Below are 26163 nucleotides of genomic sequence, written 5' to 3'. Positions count from 1 at the left end.
GACCCTGCTCTGCTCTACATCCCGTCTGAGCTGATGTCACAGAAACACTGCCGCGAAGCCCACACAAACCGGGCGGGGGGGTGGGGGTGGGGCCAGGAAGACGGGCACTACCCACGAAAGAGTGACGAATCCCTCCGAAGCCAAGGGCACCTGCCCTCAGGTCAGGAAGAAGATGCTTTCGACCTTGCATTGCCATACCTGGTCTGCCTGCCGAGGTTGCGCCTGGGGCACTTGACTCTCCACTTGTCCTCTCACCCCCATGGACTGTGCTGAAGCCCTCTGAAATTTCTGCGGAACCTGACACAACAGCGGAGAAAGGGTTTTACTTCGAGGCTGGCAGGATTCTGCATAGCACTCTTCCCTGGGAGGGCACAATGGAGTTTTCTACTACAAAAGCGTCCTGAAAGGACGCCTAGGATGTCTGCTGCTAGCTATCTCATACCAGTCTAATATCACATACAGCTCCGTCTTGAGAGCGACATGGGTCGTGCTCAGCGCCACCGAAGAGGTGCTAAGGGGTCTCTCCTGACTTGTCTGATTTCCCTGCGCTTGGCGCTCCTGTGCTAGGTTCCTTGGGCAAGTGATGTCTTGCTTACCTCCTCCGGTTGCTGCGGTCGGGCCGCCGGTTCCTCCTGAAAAGAGACAGCAGAGGAAACATTACCCTAGACAGAAATCAATTCATTTACTCTGACAGAAGCCCCACACAGCAGGCCGTATTATTGTTCTTCCCATGGGACCGACGGGGCTCACTGACGTCGTGCTCCAGGTCAGCCCGGGAGTGGGCAGCAGATCCAGGAGCCAAAGCCAGGCAGTCTCCCCCTGGACTTTCGACTCTAACGGTGCCTCTCGGAGCATCTGTGGGAAGGGCGCCATTCTCCACCACTTCCAATCGGCCTTATGTGGAGGTTCCGGCAAAGGCCCACAAAGGCAGAGACGTGACATTCTACACACACAGCAGACCCGAGGGATACAGAAGCTTTCACTCAACGGACAGAACATCCCCGTGGCAAACCGCTCCTCAGTCCTTACCACGGCATGCCCCGGGATCAAACCGTTCCGGGCGCCACCCCTTGGTGGACCAAACTTTGAGGAGCGCCACGCCAAGCCCCTGCACCTAGTATTGCCTGACAGCCAAAAGATGGAGCTGCAGACTGGGCGTCCTTGCCCAAGCATCCCGATCCGCACTTGTGGAAGCAGACACTGAATGGTCGTTGCCCTCACCCTGCAGTCAAGTCACTACTCTGATGGGGAGCCCCCAGTGTCTTCGTGTGGGCAGCTAGACCTTCGATCTTTTACCATCTTCCTGTCATGAGCTCTGGAACTGACGCCCAGCAAGTAGCTACAAGGTAAATAGTAAATCTGGAAGTCGGCCAGGGGAACACAAACGGAGGAAAAGAAAGTCGGGCCACAGACTCGTTAATAAATACATAAAGAGAAGTCCCAGGCTGTGTCTGACAGACAGGATTTCTCATGGTACCTGACGGACTTTTGATTCATCCTGAAAGCGATCAGACCACTGCGGGATTCGAAGCAGTGCAGCTGACAGAGGGACAAGCTCAATTTCTGGAAGGTCCCTGCCACGCACCGTGCACCAAGGGTCAATCGGTAGGGACGTGGCGAGTGACTGGACATGCTCTCAACTGGGATACGCATCGGGCGCTTCGGGGGCTTGTCCAGACACCTTGCTGGGGGCCCCTCTTCCCAAGCTTCTGATTGTCGGCAGGTGGGCCTGAACACTGCCATTTCTACAAAGTTCCCAGGACATGTGGATGCTGGTCTGGGAAACACTCTTTGAGCACCTCCGCCTTACAGGAAGACGACCCAGCCGAAGGACCGCACGCATGAGGTGGAAGACGTTGAACACCGGAGCGAGGCACAGGCAAATGGGACTCCCAGGAGAGGGTACCTCGACAGCTATTTGAAATGACACACTGAAAGCCTAAGGGGCACGAGTGAACCAGGCTTGTTTGCTTTGACTCCCAGTCATCTATACTTGCAGGACAGCTCTGGGTTTTCTCCTGGAAACCAACACTCCTTGCAATGGAGTCCCTGATGCCCACGGAGAAGCGTTTTCTCCCTGGGGTTTCCGGCCTGGGTGCTCTTATGCACAGATGCCCGCACCGTAGAGCCATTCCAGAGGAGGCTACGGGTTCTGGGTCCTAATCCTGCCTCTTCCACTTTGGAGACCTCTCCTTACTTTCTTCCTTCTGGGAATAAAGATACCCAAGCGCCATGGTGTCAATGTGATCTGAGTCCCAGGATTTCCCTTTGAGCATCATCCCCAAGGTGTAGCGTGCCACAGAAATATCATTGAGGTCGGAATACTTTCACATACAGAAATGGGGAGGGAAATGATTCCCCAAGCCATCGGCTGACTCAGCACTGACCCTGGACACCCCGTCGCGAGCGCTGTAAAAGTGCTCCTGACGTGACATGGAGGACGACTGGTGCAATGAAGCTAGGGAAGCCACGGCCTCTGAATCATTTCTTTGTCCCGCCCGCTCGGAAGCCGGTGTCCCTTGTGCCATTGTCTTCGGTGTTAAGCAAGAAAACAGACCAACAGCGAGGACAAGCCCCCCCCACCTACCCCCGAGAAACCCAAAAGCCTGCTGAAACACGGGATAGGTGCCATCACCTCTCAAGGCGACGGGTCAGACGTCTTTTAGTCTGGAAACTATCGTCCTGAGCCGCGATGCCTGGCACCAGTGGCTTAGGCGTGGGAGGGATCCTCTGTTCTGAACTCAACCTACCTGCTCCACGCCCAGGACCGGTCAAGGTGGGGCCCACTCCAGTGCTGCCTCCGCTGCCGGCGTTGAGGGTCGTGAAACCTGGATGTCCAGCACCACCTGAGGGAAACATAAAATGAAGTTCTCATTTCAACGGTCCTTGGACTTTATCACCAATGGGGGATTGAACGATTCGGTCAGTTCCCGCCACAGAAAATGCAGCCTGAATCCAGCGACTTTCTGTCCACAGTCCCCTAAGGTTGGATTCTACTCTAACATTCCTCCAACATTTTGCTGTCGTCCTTCCCATTTCCTGATTGGGGTTGTCGCTCCTTTCTTCCTAACGCTCCTGTGTTCTGCATCTCCAATTTGCTCACACTAGGTCCTCCTCTATTCGTCTCCAGGAGGTTGCTTTCAAAGAAACGCCACCTTCCGCCCCGATCACACTGTCCCTCAGGGATGCAAGTCACACTGATGAAATGTCGTGCCGTAGCTAATGACACCCTTCCACTTAAAACACTCAAGACAGCCAGCTATAGCATTCCCTAGTGGCACGTTTTCTCTAACCCTGGCCTAATTTTTTTCACACTGGAGCTTGATCTGACTGAGGTATGTACTAGATACTATCCGAATCCTAGACGATATGGAAGAAAAGCAAAACGGAACCCATAGGACAGCCACTCCATCTATCCTGGACCAAAACAAGTTAAATGCAAGTCTTTTGGGATAGAGTTTGACTTCCGTGGGTGGGAAAAGGCCAGTCAATTCCTTGTTTGCCATGTTTTCTCAAAAGCCCTACTCTCATGTCACTTCCTTCCTCAAAACCCGAAGTTGCAGATAACTCTTAGTGACAGGCGTCGTGTTTTTTGTGTGTGTCTGTATGTGTGTGTGTGTGTGTGTGTGTGTGTGTGTGTGTGTGTGTGTGTCTGTGTGAGTGTTTTAAGTCAGAAGCAAGGTAGGAGTATACGAACCTGTTCTTGAAGGTTCTGACTGAAGTCCTCGAGTTGTTCCTGAGAAGAAAAAGAGAAATGAGGGGCCATGTGGTGACTCAGGCCGTTCAGCCTCTGACTGTGGATTAAGGCTCCGGTCATGATGTCAGGGTGGTGCGATGAAGCCCGGAGTTGGGCTCCGGGCAGGGTGTGGAGCCTGCTTGCGATTCAATCTCCCCCTCTCCCTCTGCCTGCAGCACGGCTAGGTGTACCATTCTGAGAATTTACCTTTTAGAGAGAAGAAGCAATGCACTTGAAGCTATCAAACGGTTATGTGACAGAAACCCACTTTCTCTTGACAAAGGCCACGGCGTCTGAATGACATTCTCAACTCGCTCCAACTTGCCTTTCTCTGCTTGGGGCTCTAGTGGTCTCACCGGCTGGCGATCCAGTCGGACCCTCCAAAAGCAACACTAACTCTGTCTCGGGAGCTCTGCTGAAGCAGCACGGATGGTGCTGCACGCGGCTTTCAAAGTCCTTTCCATACACTGGTTCGGGCAATTGGTTCACGGATTTCTTCACGTCCCGCCTCAGGTCGAAGGCGTAGCCAAGATGGCAAACCGTGACCCTATCCCAGGCCAGACCCAGTGTCAGAAGTCCAAAGGCGGGAATCTGGCAATTCCACAGAGACCCTGCTCTGCTCTACATCCCGTCTGAGCTGATGTCACAGAAACACTGCCGCGAAGCCCACACAAACCGGGCGGGGGGGTGGGGGTGGGGCCAGGAAGACGGGCACTACCCACGAAAGAGTGACGAATCCCTCCGAAGCCAAGGGCACCTGCCCTCAGGTCAGGAAGAAGATGCTTTCGACCTTGCATTGCCATACCTGGTCTGCCTGCCGAGGTTGCGCCTGGGGCACTTGACTCTCCACTTGTCCTCTCACCCCCATGGACTGTGCTGAAGCCCTCTGAAATTTCTGCGGAACCTGACACAACAGCGGAGAAAGGGTTTTACTTCGAGGCTGGCAGGATTCTGCATAGCACTCTTCCCTGGGAGGGCACAATGGAGTTTTCTACTACAAAAGCGTCCTGAAAGGACGCCTAGGATGTCTGCTGCTAGCTATCTCATACCAGTCTAATATCACATACAGCTCCGTCTTGAGAGCGACATGGGTCGTGCTCAGCGCCACCGAAGAGGTGCTAAGGGGTCTCTCCTGACTTGTCTGATTTCCCTGCGCTTGGCGCTCCTGTGCTAGGTTCCTTGGGCAAGTGATGTCTTGCTTACCTCCTCCGGTTGCTGCGGTCGGGCCGCCGGTTCCTCCTGAAAAGAGACAGCAGAGGAAACATTACCCTAGACAGAAATCAATTCATTTACTCTGACAGAAGCCCCACACAGCAGGCCGTATTATTGTTCTTCCCATGGGACCGACGGGGCTCACTGACGTCGTGCTCCAGGTCAACCCGGGAGTGGGCAGCAGATCCAGGAGCCAAAGCCAGGCAGTCTCCCCCTGGACTTTCGACTCTAACGGTGCCTCTCGGAGCATCTGTGGGAAGGGCGCCATTCTCCACCACTTCCAATCGGCCTTATGTGGAGGTTCCGGCAAAGGCCCACAAAGGCAGAGACGTGACATTCTACACACACAGCAGACCCGAGGGATACAGAAGCTTTCACTCAACGGACAGAACATCCCCGTGGCAAACCGCTCCTCAGTCCTTACCACGGCACGCCCCGGGATCAAACCGTTCCGGGCGCCACCCCTTGGTGGACCAAACTTTGAGGAGCGCCACGCCAAGCCCCTGCACCTAGTATTGCCTGACAGCCAAAAGATGGAGCTGCAGACTGGGCGTCCTTGCCCAAGCATCCCGATCCGCACTTGTGGAAGCAGACACTGAATGGTCGTTGCCCTCACCCTGCAGTCAAGTCACTACTCTGATGGGGAGCCCCCAGTGTCTTCGTGTGGGCAGCTAGACCTTCGATCTTTTACCATCTTCCTGTCATGAGCTCTGGAACTGACGCCCAGCAAGTAGCTACAAGGTAAATAGTAAATCCGGAAGTCGGCCAGGGGAACACAAACGGAGGAAAAGAAAGTCGGGCCACAGACTCGTTAATAAATACATAAAGAGAAGTCCCAGGCTGTGTCTGACAGACAGGATTTCTCATGGTACCTGACGGACTTTTGATTCATCCTGAAAGCGATCAGACCACTGCGGGATTCGAAGCAGTGCAGTTGACAGAGGGACAAGCTCAATTTCTGGAAGGTCCCTGCCACGCACCGTGCACCAAGGGTCAATCGGTAGGGACGTGGCGAGTGACTGGACATGCTCTCAACCGGGATACGCATCGGGCGCTTCGGGGGCTTGTCCAGACACCTTGCTGGGGGCCCCTCTTCCCAAGCTTCTGATTGTCGGCAGGTGGGCCTGAACACTGCCATTTCTACAAAGTTCCCAGGACATGTGGATGCTGGTCTGGGAAACACTCTTTGAGCACCTCCGCCTTACAGGAAGACGACCCAGCCGAAGGACCGCACGCATGAGGTGGAAGACGTTGGACACCGGAGCGAGGCACAGGCAAATGGGACTCCCAGGAGAGGGTACCTCGACAGCTATTTGAAATGACACACTGACAGCCTAAGGGGCACGAGTGAACTCAGGCTTCTTTGCTTTGACTCCCAGTCATCTATACTTGCAGGACGGCTCTGGGTTTTCTCCTGGAAACCAACACTCCTTGCAATGGAGTCCCTGATGCCCACGGAGAAGCGTTTTCTCCCTGGGGTTTCCGGCATGGGTGCTCTTAGGCACAGATCCACGCACCGTGGAGCCATTCCAGAGGAGGCTACGGGTTCTGGGTCCTAATCCTGCCTCTTCCACTTTGGAGACCTCTCCTTACTTTCTTCCTTCTGGGAATAAAGATACCCAAGCGCCATGGTGTCAATGTGATCTGAGTCCCAGGATTTCCCTTTGAGCATCATCCCCAAGGTGTAGCGTGCCACAGAAATATCATTGAGGACGGAATACTTTCACGTACAGAAATGGGGAGGGAAATGATTCCCCAAGCCATCGGCTGACTCAGCACTGACCCTGGACACCCCGTCGCGAGTGCTGTAAAAGTGCTCCTGACATGACATGGAGGACGACTGGTGCAATAAAGCTAGGGAAGCCACGGCCTCTGAATCATTTCTTTGTCCCGCCCGCTCGGAAGCCGGTGTCCCTTGTGCCACTGTCTTCGGCGTTAAGCAAGAAAACAGACCAACAGCGAGGACAAGCCCCACCCCCCACGCCCGAGAAACCCAAAAGCCTGCTGAAACACGGGATAGGTGCCATCACCTCTCAAGGCGACAGGTCAGACGTCTTTTAGTCTGGAAACTATCGTCCTGAGCCGCGATGCCTGGCACCAGTGGCTTAGGCGTGGGAGGGATCCTCTGTTCTGAACTCAACCTACCTGCTCCACGCCCAGGACCGGTCAAGGTGGGGCCCACTCCAGTGCTGCCTCCGCTGCCGGCGTTGAGGGTCGTGAAACCTGGATGTCCAGCACCACCTGAGGGAAACATAAAATGAACTTCTCATTTCAACGGTCCTTGGACTTTATCACCAATGGGGGATTGAACGATTCGGTCAGTTCCCGCCACAGAAAATGCAGCCTGAATCCATCGACTTTCTGTCCACAGTCCCCTAAGGTTGGATTCTACTCTAACATTCCTCCAACATTTTGTTGTCGTCCTTCCCATTTCCTGATTGGGGTTGTCGCTCCTTTCTTCCTAACGCTCCTGTGTTCTGCATCTCCAATTGGCTCACACTAGGTCCTCCTCTATTCGTCTCCAGGAGGTTGCTTTCAAGGAAACGCCACCTTCCGCCCCGATCACACTGTCCCTCAGGGATGCAAGTCACACTGATGAAATGTCGTGCCGTAGCTAATGACACCCTTCCACTTAAAACACTCAAGACAGCCAGCTATAGCATTCCCTAGTGGCACGTTTTCTCTAACCCTGGCCTAATTTTTTCACACTGGAGGTTGATCTGACTGAGGTCTGTACTAGATACTATCCGAATCCTAGACGATATGGAAGAAAAGCAAAACGGAACCCATAGGACAGCCACTCCATCTATCCTGGACCAAAACAAGTTAAATGCAAGTCTTTTGGGATAGAGTTTGACCTCCGTGGGTGGGAAAAGGCCAGGCAATTCCTTGTTTGCCATGTTTTCTCAAAAGCCCTACTCTCATGTCACTTCTTTCCTCAAAACCCGAAGTTGCAGATAACTCTCAGTGACAGGCATCGTGTTTTTTGTGTGTGTCTGTATGTGTGTGTGTGTGTGTGTGTGTGTGTGTGTGTGTCTGTGTGTCTGTGTAAGTGTTTTAAGTCAGAAGCAAGGTAGGAGTATACGAACCTGTTCTTGAAGGTTCTGACTGAAGTCCTCGAGTTGTTCCTGAGAAGAAAAAGAGAAATGAGGGGCCACGTGGTGACTCAGGCCGTTCAGCCTCTGACTGTGGATTAAGGCTCCGGTCATGATGTCAGGGTGGTGCGATGAAGCCCGGAGTTGGGCTCCGGGCAGGGTGTGGAGCCTGCTTGCGATTCAATCTCCCCCTCTCCCTCTGCCTACAGCACGGCTAGGTGTACCATTCTGAGAATTTACCTTTTAGAGAGAAGAAGCAATGCACTTGAAGCTATCAAACGGTTATGTGACAGAAACCCACTTTCTCTTGACAAAGACCATGGCCTCTGAATGACATTCTCAACTCGCTCCAACTTGCCTTTCTCTGCTTGGGGCTCTAGTGGTCTCACCGGATGGCGATCCAGTCGGACCCTCCAAAAGCAACACTAACTCTGTCTCGGGAGCTCTGCTGAAGCAGCACGGATGGTGCTGCACGCGGCTTTCAAAGTCCTTTCCATACACTGGTTCGGGCAATTGGTTCACGGATTTCTTCACGTCCCGCCTCAGGTCGAAGGCGTAGCCAAGATGGCAAACCGTGACCCTATCCCAGGCCAGACCCAGTCTCAGAAGTCCAAAGGCGGGAATCTGGCAATTCCACAGAGACCCTGCTCTGCTCTACATCCCGTCTGAGCTGATGTCACAGAAACACTGCCGCGAAGCCCACACAAACCGGGCGGGGGGGTGGGGGTGGGGCCAGGAAGACGGGCACTACCCACGAAAGAGTGACGAATCCCTCCGAAGCCAAGGGCACCTGCCCTCAGGTCAGGAAGAAGATGCTTTCGACCTTGCATTGCCATACCTGGTCTGCCTGCCGAGGTTGCGCCTGGGGCACTTGACTCTCCACTTGTCCTCTCACCCCCATGGACTGTGCTGAAGCCCTCTGAAATTTCTGCGAAACCTGGCACAACAGCGGAGAAAGGGTTTTACTTCGAGGCTGGCAGGATTCTGCATAGCACTCTTCCCTGGGAGGGCACAATGGAGTTCTCTACTACAAAAGCGTCTTGAAAGGACGCCTAGGATGTCTGCCGCTAGCTATCTCATACCAGTCTAATATCACATACAGCTCCATCTTGAGAGCGACATGGGTCGTGCTCAGCGCCACCGAAGAGGTGCTAAGGGGTCTCTCCTGACTTGTCTGATTTCCCTGCGCTTGGCAATCCTGTGCTAGGTATCTTGGGCAAGTGATGTCTTGCTTACCTCCTCCGGTTGCTGCGGGCGGGCCGCCGGTTCCTCCTGAAAAGAGACAGCAGAGGAAACATTACCCTAGACAGAAATCAATTCATTTACTCTGACAGAAGCCCCACACAGCAGGCCGTATTATTGTTCTTCCCATGGGACCGACGGGGCTCACTGACGTCGTGCTCCAGGTCAGCCCTGGAGTGGGCAGCAGATCCAGGAGCCAAAGCCAGGCAGTCTCCCCCTGGACGTTCGACTCTAACGGTGCCTCTCGGAGCATCTGTGGGAAGGGCGCCATTCTCCACCACTTCCAATCGGCCTTATGTGGTGGTTCTGGCAAAGGCCCACAAAGGCAGAGATGTGACATCTACACACACAGCAGACCCGAGGGAAACAGAAGCTTTCACTCAACGGACAGAACATCCCCGTGGCAAACCGCTCCTCAGTCCTTACCACGGCACGCCCCGGGATCAAACCGTTCCGGGCGCGAACACTTGGTGGACCAAACTTTGAGGAGCGCCACGCCAAGCCCCTGCACCTAGTATTGCCTGACAGCCAAAAGATGGAGCTGCAGACTGGGCGTCCTTGCCCAAGCATCCCGATCCGCACTTGTGGAAGCAGACACTGAATGGTCGTTGCCCTCACCCTGCAGTCAAGTCACTACTCTGATGGGGAGCCCCCAGTGTCTTCGTGTGGGCAGCTAGACCTTCGATCTTTTACCATCTTCCTGTCATGAGCTCTGGAACTGACGCCCAGCAAGTAGCTACAAGGTAAATAGTAAATCCGGAAGTCGGCCAGGGGAACACAAACGGAGGAAAAGAAAGTCGGGCCACAGACTCGTTAATAAATACATAAAGAGAAGTCCCAGGCTGTGTCTGACAGACAGGATTTCTCATGGTACCTGACGGACTTTTGATTCATCCTGAAAGCGATCAGACCACTGCGGGATTCGAAGCAGTGCAGTTGACAGGGGGACAAGCTCAATTTCTGGAAGGTCCCTGCCACGCACCGTGCACCAAGGGTCAATCGGTAGGGACGTGGCGAGTGACTGGACATGCTCTCAACCGGGATACGCATCGGGCGCTTCGGGGGCTTGTCCAGACACCTTGCTGGGGGCCCCTCTTCCCAAGCTTCTGATTGTCGGCAGGTGGGCCTGAACACTGCCATTTCTACAAAGTTCCCAGGACATGTGGATGCTGGTCTGGGAAACACTCTTTGAGCACCTCCGCCTTACGGGAAGACGACCCAGCCGAACGACCGCACGCATGAGGTGGAAGACGTTGAACACCGGAGCGAGGCACAGGCAAATGGGACTCCCAGGAGAGGGTACCTCGACAGCTATTTGAAATGACACACTGACAGCCTAAGGGGCACGAGTGAACTCAGGCTTGTTTGCTTTGACTCCCAGTCATCTATACTTGCAGGACGGCTCTGGGTTTTCTCCTGGAAACCAACACTCCTTGCAATGGAGTCCCTGATGCCCACGGAGAAGCGTTTTCTCCCTGGGGTTTCCGGCATGGGTGCTCTTAGGCACAGATCCCTGCACCGTGGAGCCATTCCACAGGAGGCTACGGGTTCTGGGTCCTAATCCTGCCTCTTCCACTTTGGAGACCTCTCCTTACTTTCTTCCTTCTGGGAGTAAAGATACCCAAGCGCCATGGTGTCAATGTGATCTGAGTCCCAGGATTTCCCTTTGAGCATCATCCCCAAGGTGTAGCGTGCCACAGAAATATCATTGAGGACGGAATACGTTCACATACAGAAATGGGAGGGAAATGATTCCCCAAGCCATCGGCTGACTCAGCACTGACCCTGGACACCCCGTCGCGAGTGCTGTAAAAGTGCTCCTGACATGACATGGAAGACAACTGGTGCAATGAAGCTAGGGAAGCCACGGCCTCTGAATCATTTCTTTGTCCCACCCGCTCAGAAGCCGGTGTCCCTTGTGCCATTGTCTTCGGTGTTAAGCAAGAAAACAGACCAACAGCGAGGACAAGCCCCACCTCCCACGCCCGAGAAACCCAAAAGCCTGCTGAAACACGGGATAGATGCCATCACCTCTCAAGGCGACGGGTCAGACGTCTTTTAGTCTGGAAACTATCGTCCTGAGCCGCGATGCCTGGCACCAGTGGCTTAGGCGTGGGAGGGATCCTCTGTTCTGAACTCAACCTACCTGCTCCACGCCCAGGACCGGTCAAGGTGGGGCCCACTCCAGTGCTGCCTCCGCTGCCGGCGTTGAGGGTCGTGAAACCTGGATGTCCAGCACCACCTGAGGGAAACATAAAATGAACTTCTCATTTCAACGGTCCTTGGACTTTATCACCAATGGGGGATTGAACGATTCGGTCAGTTCCCGCCACAGAAAAGGCAGCCTGAATCCAGCGACTTTCTGTCCACAGTCCCCTAAGGTTGGATTCTACTCTAACATTCCTCCAACATTTTGTTGTCGTCCTTCCCATTTCCTGATTGGGGTTGTCGCTCCTTTCTTCCTAACGCTCCTGTGTTCTGCATCTCCAATTGGCTCACACTAGGTCCTCCTCTATTCGTCTCCAGGAGGTTGCTTTCAAAGAAACGCCACCTTCCGCCCCGATCACACTGTCCCTCAGGGATGCAAGTCACACTGATGAAATGTCGTGCCGTAGCTAATGACACCCTTCCACTTAAAACACTCAAGACAGCCAGCTATAGCATTCCCTAGTGGCACGTTTTCTCTAACCCTGGCCTAATTTTTTTCACACTGGAGCTTGATCTGACTGAGGTCTGTACTGGATACTATCCGAATCCTAGACGATATGGAAGAAAAGCAAAACGGAACCCATAGGACAGCCACTCCATCTATCCTGGACCAAAACAAGTTAAATGCAAGTCTTTTGGGATAGAGTTTGACCTCCGTGGGTGGGAAAAGGCCAATCAATTCCTTGTTTGCCATGTTTTCTCAAAAGCCCTACTCTCATGTCACTTCCTTCCTCAAAACCCGAAGTTGCAGATAACTCTCAGTGACAGGCGTCGTGTTTTTTGTGTGTGTCTGTATGTGTGTGTGTGTGTGTGTGTGTGTGTGTGTGTGTGTCTGAGTGTTTTAAGTCAGAAGCAAGGTGGGAGTATACGAACCTGTTCTTGAAGGTTCTGACTGAAGTCCTCGAGTTGTTCCTGAGAAGAAAAAGAGAAATGAGGGGCCACGTGGTGACTCAGGCCGTTCAGCCTCTGACTGTGGATTAAGGCTCCGGTCATGATGTCAGGGTGGTGCGATGAAGCCCGGAGTTGGGCTCCGGGCAGGGTGTGGAGCCTGCTTGCGATTCAATCTCCCCCTCTCCCTCTGCCTACAGCACGGCTAGGTGTACCATTCTGAGAATTTACCTTTTAGAGAGAAGAAGCAATGCACTTGAAGCTATCAAACTGTTATGTGACAGAAACCCACTTTCTCTTGACAAAGGCCACGGCCTCTGAATGACATTCTCAACTCGCTCCAACTTGCCTTTCTCTGCTTGGGGCTCTAGTGGTCTCACTGGCTGGCGATCCAGTCGGACCCTCCAAAAGCAACACTAACTCTGTCTCGGGAGCTCTGCTGAAGCAGCACGGATGGTGCTGCACGCGGCTTTCAAAGTCCTTTCCATACACTGGTTCGGGCAATTGGTTCACGGATTTCTTCACGTCCCGCCTCAGGTCGAAGGCGTAGCCAAGATGGCAAACCGTGACCCTATCCCAGGCCAGACCCAGTCTCAGAAGTCCAAAGGCGGGAATCTGGCAATTCCACAGAGACCCTGCTCTGCTCTACATCCCGTCTGAGCTGATGTCACAGAAACACTGCCGCGAAGCCCACACAAACCGGGCGGGGGGGTGGGGGTGGGGCCAGGAAGACGGGCACTACCCACGAAAGAGTGACGAATCCCTCCGAAGCCAAGGGCACCTGCCCTCAGGTCAGGAAGAAGATGCTTTCGACCTTGCATTGCCATACCTGGTCTGCCTCCCGAGGTTGCGCCTGGGGCACTTGACTCTCCACTTGTCCTCTCACCCCCATGGACTGTGCTGAAGCCCTCTGAAATTTCTGCGGAACCTGACACAACAGCGGAGAAAGGGTTTTACTTCGAGGCTGGCAGGATTCTGCATAGCACTCTTCCCTGGGAGGGCACAATGGAGTTTTCTACTACAAAAGCGTCCTGAAAGGACGCCTAGGATGTCTGCCGCTAGCTATCTCATACCAGTCTAATATCACATACAGCTCCGTCTTGAGAGCGACATGGGTCGTGCTCAGCGCCACCGAAGAGGTGCTAAGGGGTCTCTCCTGACTTGTCTGATTTCCCTGCGCTTGGCGCTCCTGTGCTAGGTTCCTTGGGCAAGTGATGTCTTGCTTACCTCCTCCGGTTGCTGCGGTCGGGCCGCCGGTTCCTCCTGAAAAGAGACAGCAGAGGAAACATTACCCTAGACAGAAATCAATTCATTTACTCTGACAGAAGCCCCACACAGCAGGCCGTATTATTGTTCTTCCCATGGGACCAACGGGGCTCACTGACGTCGTGCTCCAGTTCAGCCTGGGAGTGGGCAGCAGATCCAGGAGCCAAAGCCAGGCAGTCTCCCCCTGGACTTTCGACTCTAACGGTGCCTCTCGGAGCATCTGTGGGAAGGGCGCCATTCTCCACCACTTCCAATCGGCCTTATGTGGAGGTTCCGGCAAAGGCCCACAAAGGCAGAGACGTGACATTCTACACACACAGCAGACCCGAGGGATACAGAAGCTTTCACTCAACGGACAGAACATCCCCGTGGCAAACCGCTCCTCAGTCCTTACCACGGCACGCCCCGGGATCAAACCGTTCCGGGCGCCACCCCTTGGTGGACCAAACTTTGAGGAGCGCCACGCCAAGCCCCTGCACCTAGTATTGCCTGACAGCCAAAAGATGGAGCTGCAGACTGGGCGTCCTTGCCCAAGCATCCCGATCCGCACTTGTGGAAGCAGACACTGAATGGTCGTTGCCCTCACCCTGCAGTCAAGTCACTACTCTGATGGGGAGCCCCCAGTGTCTTCGTGTGGGCAGCTAGACCTTCGATCTTTTACCATCTTCCTGTCATGAGCTCTGGAACTGACGCCCAGCAAGTAGCTACAAGGTAAATAGTAAATCCGGAAGTCGGCCAGGGGAACACAAACGGAGGAAAAGAAAGTCGGGCCACAGACTCGTTAATAAATACATAAAGAGAAGTCCCAGGCTGTGTCTGACAGACAGGATTTCTCATGGTACCTGACGGACTTTTGATTCATCCTGAAAGCGATCAGACCACTGCGGGATTCGAAGCAGTGCAGTTGACAGGGGGACAAGCTCAATTTCTGGAAGGTCCCTGCCACGCACCGTGCACCAAGGGTCAATCGGTAGGGACGTGGCGAGTGACTGGACATGCTCTCAACCGGGATACGCATCCGGGGCTTCGGGCGCTTGTCCAGACACCTTGCTGGGGGCCCCTCTTCCCAAGCTTCTGATTGTCGGCAGGTGGGCCTGAACACTGCCATTTCTACAAAGTTCCCAGGACATGTGGATGCTGGTCTGGGAAACACTCTTTGAGCACCTCCGCCTTACAGGAAGACGACCCAGCCGAAGGACCGCACGCATGAGGTGGAAGACGTTGAACACCGGAGCGAGGCACAGGCAAATGGGACTCCCAGGAGAGGGTACCTCGACACCTATTTGAAATGACACACTGACAGCCTAAGGGGCACGAGTGAACTCAGGCTTGTTTGCTTTGACTCCCAGTCATTTATACTTGCAGGACGGCTCTGGGTTTTCTCCTGGAAACCAACACTCCTTGCAATGGAGTCCCTGATGCCCACGGAGAAGCGTTTTCTCCCTGGGGTTTCCGGCATGGGTGCTCTTAGGCACAGATCCACGCACCGTGGAGCCATTCCAGAGGAGGCTACGGGTTCTGGGTCCTAATCCTGCCTCTTCCACTTTGGAGACCTCTCCTTACTTTCTTCTTCTGGGAATAAAGATACCCAAGTGCCATGGTGTCAATGTGATCTGAGTCCCAGGATTTCCCTTTGAGCATCATCCCCAAGGTGTAGCGTGCCACAGAAATATCATTGAGGACGGAATACTTTCACATACAGAAATGGGAGGGAAATGATTCCCCAAGCCATCGGCTGACTCAGCACTGACCCTGGACACCCCGTCGCGAGTGCTGTAAAAGTGCTCCTGACATGACATGGAGGACGACTGGTGCAATGAAGCTAGGGAAGCCACGGGCTCTGAATCATTTCTTTGTCCCGCCCGCTCGGAAGCCGGTGTCCCTTGTGCCATTGTCTTCGGTGTTAAGCAAGAAAACAGACCAACAGCGAGGACAAGCCCCACCCCCCACGCCCGAGAAACCCAAAAGCCTGCTGAAACACGGGATAGGTGCCATCACCTCTCAAGGCGACGGGTCAGACGTCTTTTAGTCTGGAAACTATCGTCCTGAGCCGCGATGCCTGGCACCAGTGGTTAGGCGTGGGAGGGATCCTCTGTTCTGAACTCAACCTACCTGCTCCACGCCCAGGACCGGTCAAGGTGGGGCCCACTCCAGTGCTGCCTCCGCTGCCGGCGTTGAGGGTCGTGAAACCTGGATGTCCAGCACCACCTGAGGGAAACATAAAATGAACTTCTCATTTCAACGGTCCTTGGACTTTATCACCAATGGGGGATTGAACGATTCGGTCAGTTCCCGCCACAGAAAAGGCAGCCTGAATCCAGCGACTTTCTGTCCACAGTCCCCTAAGGTTGGATTCTACTCTAACATTCCTCCAACATTTTGTTGTCGTCCTTCCCATTTCCTGATTGGGGTTGTCGCTCCTTTCTTCCTAACGCTCCTGTGTTCTGCATCTCCAATTGGCTCACACTAGGTCCTCCTCTATTCGTCTCCAGGAGGTTGCTTTCAAAGAAACGCCACCTTCCGCCCCGATCACACTGTCCCTCAGGGATGCAAGTCACACTGATGAAATGTCGTGCCGTAGCTAATGACACCCTTCCACTTAAAACACTCAAGACAGCCAGCTATAGCATTCCCTAGTGGCACGTTTTCTCTAACCCTGGCCTAATTTTTTTCACACTGGAGCTTGATCTGACTGAGGTCTGTACTGGATACTATCCGAATCCTAGACGATATGGAAGAAAAGCAAAACGGAACCCATAGGACAGCCACTCCATCTATCCTGGACCAAAACAAGTTAAATGCAAGTCTTTTGGGATAGAGTTTGACCTCCGCGGGTGGGAAAAGGCCAGTCAATTCCTTGTTTGCCATGTTTTCTCAAAAGCCCTACTCTCATGTCACTTCCTTCCTCAAAACCCGAAGTTGCAGATAACTCTCAGTGACAGGCGTTGTGTTTTTTTTGTGTGTCTGTATGTGTGTGTGTGTGTGTGTGTGTGTGTGTGAGTGTTTTAAGTCAGAAGCAAGGTAGGAGTATACGAACCTGTTCTTGAAGGTTCTGACTGAAGTCCTCGAGTTGTTCCTGAGAAGAAAAAGAGAAATGAGGGGCCACGTGGTGACTCAGGCCGTTCAGCCTCTGACTGTGGATTAAGGCTCCGGTCATGATGTCAGGGTGGTGCGATGAAGCCCGGAGTTGGGCTCCGGGCAGGGTGTGGAGCCTGCTTGCGATTCAATCTCCCCCTCTCCCTCTGCCTACAGCACGGCTAGGTGTACCATTCTGAGAATTTACCTTTTAGAGAGAAGAAGCAATGCACTTGAAGCTATCAAACTGTTATGTGACAGAAACCCACTTTCTCTTGACAAAGGCCACGGCCTCTGAATGACATTCTCAACTCGCTCCAACTTGCCTTTCTCTGCTTGGGGCTCTAGTGGTCTCACCGGCTGGCGATCCAGTCGGACCCTCCAAAAGCAACACTAACTCTGTCTCGGGAGCTCTGCTGAAGCAGCACGGATGGTGCTGCACGCGGCTTTCAAAGTCCTTTCCATACACTGGTTCGGGCAATTGGTTCACGGATTTCTTCACGTCCCGCCTCAGGTCGAAGGCGTAGCCAAGATGGCAAACCGTGACCCTATCCCAGGCCAGACCCAGTCTCAGAAGTCCAAAGGCGGGAATCTGGCAATTCCACAGAGACCCTGCTCTGCTCTACATCCCGTCTGAGCTGATGTCACAGAAACACTGCCGCGAAGCCCACACAAACCGGGCGGGGGGGTGGGGGTGGGGCCAGGAAGACGGGCACTACCCACGAAAGAGTGACGAATCCCTCCGAAGCCAAGGGCACCTGCCCTCAGGTCAGGAAGAAGATGCTTTCGACCTTGCATTGCCATACCTGGTCTGCCTGCCGAGGTTGCGCCTGGGGCACTTGACTCTCCACTTGTCCTCTCACCCCCATGGACTGTGCTGAAGCCCTCTGAAATTTCTGCGAAACCTGGCACAACAGCGGAGAAAGGGTTTTACTTCGAGGCTGGCAGGATTCTGCATAGCACTCTTCCCTGGGAGGGCACAATGGAGTTCTCTACTACAAAAGCGTCTTGAAAGGACGCCTAGGATGTCTGCCGCTAGCTATCTCATACCAGTCTAATATCACATACAGCTCCATCTTGAGAGCGACATGGGTCGTGCTCAGCGCCACCGAAGAGGTGCTAAGGGGTCTCTCCTGACTTGTCTGATTTCCCTGCGCTTGGCAATCCTGTGCTAGGTTCCTTGGGCAAGTGATGTCTTGCTTACCTCCTCCGGTTGCTGCGGGCGGGCCGCCGGTTCCTCCTGAAAAGAGACAGCAGAGGAAACATTACCCTAGACAGAAATCAATTCATTTACTCTGACAGAAGCCCCACACAGCAGGCCGTATTATTGTTCTTCCCATGGGACCGACGGGGCTCACTGACGTCGTGCTCCAGGTCAGCCCTGGAGTGGGCAGCAGATCCAGGAGCCAAAGCCAGGCAGTCTCCCCCTGGACGTTCGACTCTAACGGTGCCTCTCGGAGCATCTGTGGGAAGGGCGCCATTCTCCACCACTTCCAATCGGCCTTATGTGGTGGTTCTGGCAAAGGCCCACAAAGGCAGAGATGTGACATCTACACACACAGCAGACCCGAGGGAAACAGAAGCTTTCACTCAACGGACAGAACATCCCCGTGGCAAACCGCTCCTCAGTCCTTACCACGGCACGCCCCGGGATCAAACCGTTCCGGGCGCGAACACTTGGTGGACCAAACTTTGAGGAGCGCCACGCCAAGCCCCTGCACCTAGTATTGCCTGACAGCCAAAAGATGGAGCTGCAGACTGGGCGTCCTTGCCCAAGCATCCCGATCCGCACTTGTGGAAGCAGACACTGAATGGTCGTTGCCCTCACCCTGCAGTCAAGTCACTACTCTGATGGGGAGCCCCCAGTGTCTTCGTGTGGGCAGCTAGACCTTCGATCTTTTACCATCTTCCTGTCATGAGCTCTGGAACTGACGCCCAGCAAGTAGCTACAAGGTAAATAGTAAATCCGGAAGTCGGCCAGGGGAACACAAACGGAGGAAAAGAAAGTCGGGCCACAGACTCGTTAATAAATACATAAAGAGAAGTCCCAGGCTGTGTCTGACAGACAGGATTTCTCATGGTACCTGACGGACTTTTGATTCATCCTGAAAGCGATCAGACCACTGCGGGATTCGAAGCAGTGCAGTTGACAGGGGGACAAGCTCAATTTCTGGAAGGTCCCTGCCACGCACCGTGCACCAAGGGTCAATCGGTAGGGACGTGGCGAGTGACTGGACATGCTCTCAACCGGGATACGCATCGGGCGCTTCGGGGGCTTGTCCAGACACCTTGCTGGGGGCCCCTCTTCCCAAGCTTCTGATTGTCGGCAGGTGGGCCTGAACACTGCCATTTCTACAAAGTTCCCAGGACATGTGGATGCTGGTCTGGGAAACACTCTTTGAGCACCTCCGCCTTACGGGAAGACGACCCAGCCGAACGACCGCACGCATGAGGTGGAAGACGTTGAACACCGGAGCGAGGCACAGGCAAATGGGACTCCCAGGAGAGGGTACCTCGACAGCTATTTGAAATGACACACTGACAGCCTAAGGGGCACGAGTGAACTCAGGCTTGTTTGCTTTGACTCCCAGTCATCTATACTTGCAGGACGGCTCTGGGTTTTCTCCTGGAAACCAACACTCCTTGCAATGGAGTCCCTGATGCCCACGGAGAAGCGTTTTCTCCCTGGGGTTTCCGGCATGGGTGCTCTTAGGCACAGATCCCTGCACCGTGGAGCCATTCCACAGGAGGCTACGGGTTCTGGGTCCTAATCCTGCCTCTTCCACTTTGGAGACCTCTCCTTACTTTCTTCCTTCTGGGAGTAAAGATACCCAAGCGCCATGGTGTCAATGTGATCTGAGTCCCAGGATTTCCCTTTGAGCATCATCCCCAAGGTGTAGCGTGCCACAGAAATATCATTGAGGACGGAATACGTTCACATACAGAAATGGGAGGGAAATGATTCCCCAAGCCATCGGCTGACTCAGCACTGACCCTGGACACCCCGTCGCGAGTGCTGTAAAAGTGCTCCTGACATGACATGGAAGACAACTGGTGCAATGAAGCTAGGGAAGCCACGGCCTCTGAATCATTTCTTTGTCCCACCCGCTCAGAAGCAGGTGTCCCTTGTGCCATTGTCTTCGGTGTTAAGCAAGAAAACAGACCAACAGCGAGGACAAGCCCCACCTCCCACGCCCGAGAAACCCAAAAGCCTGCTGAAACACGGGATAGATGCCATCACCTCTCAAGGCGACGGGTCAGACGTCTTTTAGTCTGGAAACTATCGTCCTGAGCCGCGATGCCTGGCACCAGTGGCTTAGGCGTGGGAGGGATCCTCTGTTCTGAACTCAACCTACCTGCTCCACGCCCAGGACCGGTCAAGGTGGGGCCCACTCCAGTGCTGCCTCCGCTGCCGGCGTTGAGGGTCGTGAAACCTGGATGTCCAGCACCACCTGAGGGAAACATAAAATGAACTTCTCATTTCAACGGTCCTTGGACTTTATCACCAATGGGGGATTGAACGATTCGGTCAGTTCCCGCCACAGAAAAGGCAGCCTGAATCCAGCGACTTTCTGTCCACAGTCCCCTAAGGTTGGATTCTACTCTAACATTCCTCCAACATTTTGTTGTCGTCCTTCCCATTTCCTGATTGGGGTTGTCGCTCCTTTCTTCCTAACGCTCCTGTGTTCTGCATCTCCAATTGGCTCACACTAGGTCCTCCTCTATTCGTCTCCAGGAGGTTGCTTTCAAAGAAACGCCACCTTCCGCCCCGATCACACTGTCCCTCAGGGATGCAAGTCACACTGATGAAATGTCGTGCCGTAGCTAATGACACCCTTCCACTTAAAACACTCAAGACAGCCAGCTATAGCATTCCCTAGTGGCACGTTTTCTCTAACCCTGGCCTAATTTTTTTCACACTGGAGCTTGATCTGACTGAGGTCTGTACTGGATACTATCCGAATCCTAGACGATATGGAAGAAAAGCAAAACGGAACCCATAGGACAGCCACTCCATCTATCCTGGACCAAAACAAGTTAAATGCAAGTCTTTTGGGATAGAGTTTGACCTCCGTGGGTGGGAAAAGGCCAATCAATTCCTTGTTTGCCATGTTTTCTCAAAAGCCCTACTCTCATGTCACTTCCTTCCTCAAAACCCGAAGTTGCAGATAACTCTCAGTGACAGGCGTCGTGTTTTTTGTGTGTGTCTGTATGTGTGTGTGTGTGTGTGTGTGTGTGTGTGTGTGTGTCTGAGTGTTTTAAGTCAGAAGCAAGGTGGGAGTATACGAACCTGTTCTTGAAGGTTCTGACTGAAGTCCTCGAGTTGTTCCTGAGAAGAAAAAGAGAAATGAGGGGCCACGTGGTGACTCAGGCCGTTCAGCCTCTGACTGTGGATTAAGGCTCCGGTCATGATGTCAGGGTGGTGCGATGAAGCCCGGAGTTGGGCTCCGGGCAGGGTGTGGAGCCTGCTTGCGATTCAATCTCCCCCTCTCCCTCTGCCTACAGCACGGCTAGGTGTACCATTCTGAGAATTTACCTTTTAGAGAGAAGAAGCAATGCACTTGAAGCTATCAAACTGTTATGTGACAGAAACCCACTTTCTCTTGACAAAGGCCACGGCCTCTGAATGACATTCTCAACTCGCTCCAACTTGCCTTTCTCTGCTTGGGGCTCTAGTGGTCTCACCGGCTGGCGATCCAGTCGGACCCTCCAAAAGCAACACTAACTCTGTCTCGGGAGCTCTGCTGAAGCAGCACGGATGGTGCTGCACGCGGCTTTCAAAGTCCTTTCCATACACTGGTTCGGGCAATTGGTTCACGGATTTCTTCACGTCCCGCCTCAGGTCGAAGGCGTAGCCAAGATGGCAAACCGTGACCCTATCCCAGGCCAGACCCAGTCTCAGAAGTCCAAAGGCGGGAATCTGGCAATTCCACAGAGACCCTGCTCTGCTCTACATCCCGTCTGAGCTGATGTCACAGAAACACTGCCGCGAAGCCCACACAAACCGGGCGGGCGGGTGGGAGTGGGGCCAGGAAGACGGGCACTACCCACGAAAGAGTGACGAATCCCTCCGAAGCCAAGGGCACCTGCCCTCAGGTCAGGAAGAAGATGCTTTCGACCTTGCATTGCCATACCTGGTCTGCCTCCCGAGGTTGCGCCTGGGGCACTTGACTCTCCACTTGTCCTCTCACCCCCATGGACTGTGCTGAAGCCCTCTGAAATTTCTGCGGAACCTGACACAACAGCGGAGAAAGGGTTTTACTTCGAGGCTGGCAGGATTCTGCATAGCACTCTTCCCTGGGAGGGCACAATGGAGTTTTCTACTACAAAAGCGTCCTGAAAGGACGCCTAGGATGTCTGCCGCTAGCTATCTCATACCAGTCTAATATCACATACAGCTCCGTCTTGAGAGCGACATGGGTCGTGCTCAGCGCCACCGAAGAGGTGCTAAGGGGTCTCTCCTGACTTGTCTGATTTCCCTGCGCTTGGCGCTCCTGTGCTAGGTTCCTTGGGCAAGTGATGTCTTGCTTACCTCCTCCGGTTGCTGCGGTCGGGCCGCCGGTTCCTCCTGAAAAGAGACAGCAGAGGAAACATTACCCTAGACAGAAATCAATTCATTTACTCTGACAGAAGCCCCACACAGCAGGCCGTATTATTGTTCTTCCCATGGGACCAACGGGGCTCACTGACGTCGTGCTCCAGTTCAGCCTGGGAGTGGGCAGCAGATCCAGGAGCCAAAGCCAGGCAGTCTCCCCCTGGACTTTCGACTCTAACGGTGCCTCTCGGAGCATCTGTGGGAAGGGCGCCATTCTCCACCACTTCCAATCGGCCTTATGTGGAGGTTCCGGCAAAGGCCCACAAAGGCAGAGACGTGACATTCTACACACACAGCAGACCCGAGGGATACAGAAGCTTTCACTCAACGGACAGAACATCCCCGTGGCAAACCGCTCCTCAGTCCTTACCACGGCACGCCCCGGGATCAAACCGTTCCGGGCGCCACCCCTTGGTGGACCAAACTTTGAGGAGCGCCACGCCAAGCCCCTGCACCTAGTATTGCCTGACAGCCAAAAGATGGAGCTGCAGACTGGGCGTCCTTGCCCAAGCATCCCGATCCGCACTTGTGGAAGCAGACACTGAATGGTCGTTGCCCTCACCCTGCAGTCAAGTCACTACTCTGATGGGGAGCCCCCAGTGTCTTCGTGTGGGCAGCTAGACCTTCGATCTTTTACCATCTTCCTGTCATGAGCTCTGGAACTGACGCCCAGCAAGTAGCTACAAGGTAAATAGTAAATCCGGAAGTCGGCCAGGGGAACACAAACGGAGGAAAAGAAAGTCGGGCCACAGACTCGTTAATAAATACATAAAGAGAAGTCCCAGGCTGTGTCTGACAGACAGGATTTCTCATGGTACCTGACGGACTTTTGATTCATCCTGAAAGCGATCAGACCACTGCGGGATTCGAAGCAGTGCAGTTGACAGGGGGACAAGCTCAATTTCTGGAAGGTCCCTGCCACGCACCGTGCACCAAGGGTCAATCGGTAGGGACGTGGCGAGTGACTGGACATGCTCTCAACCGGGATACGCATCCGGGGCTTCGGGCGCTTGTCCAGACACCTTGCTGGGGGCCCCTCTTCCCAAGCTTCTGATTGTCGGCAGGTGGGCCTGAACACTGCCATTTCTACAAAGTTCCCAGGACATGTGGATGCTGGTCTGGGAAACACTCTTTGAGCACCTCCGCCTTACAGGAAGACGACCCAGCCGAAGGACCGCACGCATGAGGTGGAAGACGTTGAACACCGGAGCGAGGCACAGGCAAATGGGACTCCCAGGAGAGGGTACCTCGACACCTATTTGAAATGACACACTGACAGCCTAAGGGGCACGAGTGAACTCAGGCTTGTTTGCTTTGACTCCCAGTCATTTATACTTGCAGGACGGCTCTGGGTTTTCTCCTGGAAACCAACACTCCTTGCAATGGAGTCCCTGATGCCCACGGAGAAGCGTTTTCTCCCTGGGGTTTCCGGCATGGGTGCTCTTAGGCACAGATCCACGCACCGTGGAGCCATTCCAGAGGAGGCTACGGGTTCTGGGTCCTAATCCTGCCTCTTCCACTTTGGAGACCTCTCCTTACTTTCTTCTTCTGGGAATAAAGATACCCAAGTGCCATGGTGTCAATGTGATCTGAGTCCCAGGATTTCCCTTTGAGCATCATCCCCAAGGTGTAGCGTGCCACAGAAATATCATTGAGGACGGAATACTTTCACATACAGAAATGGGAGGGAAATGATTCCCCAAGCCATCGGCTGACTCAGCACTGACCCTGGACACCCCGTCGCGAGTGCTGTAAAAGTGCTCCTGACATGACATGGAGGACGACTGGTGCAATGAAGCTAGGGAAGCCACGGGCTCTGAATCATTTCTTTGTCCCGCCCGCTCGGAAGCCGGTGTCCCTTGTGCCATTGTCTTCGGTGTTAAGCAAGAAAACAGACCAACAGCGAGGACAAGCCCCACCCCCCACGCCCGAGAAACCCAAAAGCCTGCTGAAACACGGGATAGGTGCCATCACCTCTCAAGGCGACGGGTCAGACGTCTTTTAGTCTGGAAACTATCGTCCTGAGCCGCGATGCCTGGCACCAGTGGTTAGGCGTGGGAGGGATCCTCTGTTCTGAACTCAACCTACCTGCTCCACGCCCAGGACCGGTCAAGGTGGGGCCCACTCCAGTGCTGCCTCCGCTGCCGGCGTTGAGGGTCGTGAAACCTGGATGTCCAGCACCACCTGAGGGAAACATAAAATGAACTTCTCATTTCAACGGTCCTTGGACTTTATCACCAATGGGGGATTGAACGATTCGGTCAGTTCCCGCCACAGAAAAGGCAGCCTGAATCCAGCGACTTTCTGTCCACAGTCCCCTAAGGTTGGATTCTACTCTAACATTCCTCCAACATTTTGTTGTCGTCCTTCCCATTTCCTGATTGGGGTTGTCGCTCCTTTCTTCCTAACGCTCCTGTGTTCTGCATCTCCAATTGGCTCACACTAGGTCCTCCTCTATTCGTCTCCAGGAGGTTGCTTTCAAAGAAACGCCACCTTCCGCCCCGATCACACTGTCCCTCAGGGATGCAAGTCACACTGATGAAATGTCGTGCCGTAGCTAATGACACCCTTCCACTTAAAACACTCAAGACAGCCAGCTATAGCATTCCCTAGTGGCACGTTTTCTCTAACCCTGGCCTAATTTTTTTCACACTGGAGCTTGATCTGACTGAGGTCTGTACTGGATACTATCCGAATCCTAGACGATATGGAAGAAAAGCAAAACGGAACCCATAGGACAGCCACTCCATCTATCCTGGACCAAAACAAGTTAAATGCAAGTCTTTTGGGATAGAGTTTGACCTCCGCGGGTGGGAAAAGGCCAGTCAATTCCTTGTTTGCCATGTTTTCTCAAAAGCCCTACTCTCATGTCACTTCCTTCCTCAAAACCCGAAGTTGCAGATAACTCTCAGTGACAGGCGTTGTGTTTTTTTTGTGTGTCTGTATGTGTGTGTGTGTGTGTGTGTGTGTGTGTGAGTGTTTTAAGTCAGAAGCAAGGTAGGAGTATACGAACCTGTTCTTGAAGGTTCTGACTGAAGTCCTCGAGTTGTTCCTGAGAAGAAAAAGAGAAATGAGGGGCCACGTGGTGACTCAGGCCGTTCAGCCTCTGACTGTGGATTAAGGCTCCGGTCATGATGTCAGGGTGGTGCGATGAAGCCCGGAGTTGGGCTCCGGGCAGGGTGTGGAGCCTGCTTGCGATTCAATCTCCCCCTCTCCCTCTGCCTACAGCACGGCTAGGTGTACCATTCTGAGAATTTACCTTTTAGAGAGAAGAAGCAATGCACTTGAAGCTATCAAACTGTTATGTGACAGAAACCCACTTTCTCTTGACAAAGGCCACGGCCTCTGAATGACATTCTCAACTCGCTCCAACTTGCCTTTCTCTGCTTGGGGCTCTAGTGGTCTCACCGGCTGGCGATCCAGTCGGACCCTCCAAAAGCAACACTAACTCTGTCTCGGGAGCTCTGCTGAAGCAGCACGGATGGTGCTGCACGCGGCTTTCAAAGTCCTTTCCATACACTGGTTCGGGCAATTGGTTCACGGATTTCTTCACGTCCCGCCTCAGGTCGAAGGCGTAGCCAAGATGGCAAACCGTGACCCTATCCCAGGCCAGACCCAGTCTCAGAAGTCCAAAGGCGGGAATCTGGCAATTCCACAGAGACCCTGCTCTGCTCTACATCCCGTCTGAGCTGATGTCACAGAAACACTGCCGCGAAGCCCACACAAACCGGGCGGGGGGGGTGGGGGTGGGGCCAGGAAGACGGGCACTACCCACGAAAGAGTGACGAATCCCTCCGAAGCCAAGGGCACCTGCCCTCAGGTCAGGAAGAAGATGCTTTCGACCT

General features: G+C 53.8%; 1 protein-coding gene across 1 annotated transcript in view; it reads right to left on the bottom strand.

Annotated features, from left to right (window-relative positions):
• The window catches only part of MUC19 (mucin 19, oligomeric), a 313802-nt gene that overhangs the window by 221830 nt on the left and 65809 nt on the right, over positions 1-26163 (bottom strand). The window contains 5 exon segments of the mRNA XM_087855394.1: positions 199-297; positions 597-632; positions 2751-2846; positions 3698-3736; positions 4542-4640. Coding sequence (XP_087711520.1) covers positions 199-297; positions 597-632; positions 2751-2846; positions 3698-3736; positions 4542-4640 — 369 coding nt within the window.

This window comes from Ursus americanus, chromosome 25 (assembly GCF_024610735.1).
Source record: "Ursus americanus isolate L20-20 chromosome 25, mUrsAme1.1.p, whole genome shotgun sequence".
NCBI classification, from domain to species: Eukaryota; Metazoa; Chordata; class Mammalia; order Carnivora; family Ursidae; genus Ursus; species Ursus americanus.
This window is presented reverse-complemented; position numbering and strand designations above follow the sequence as displayed.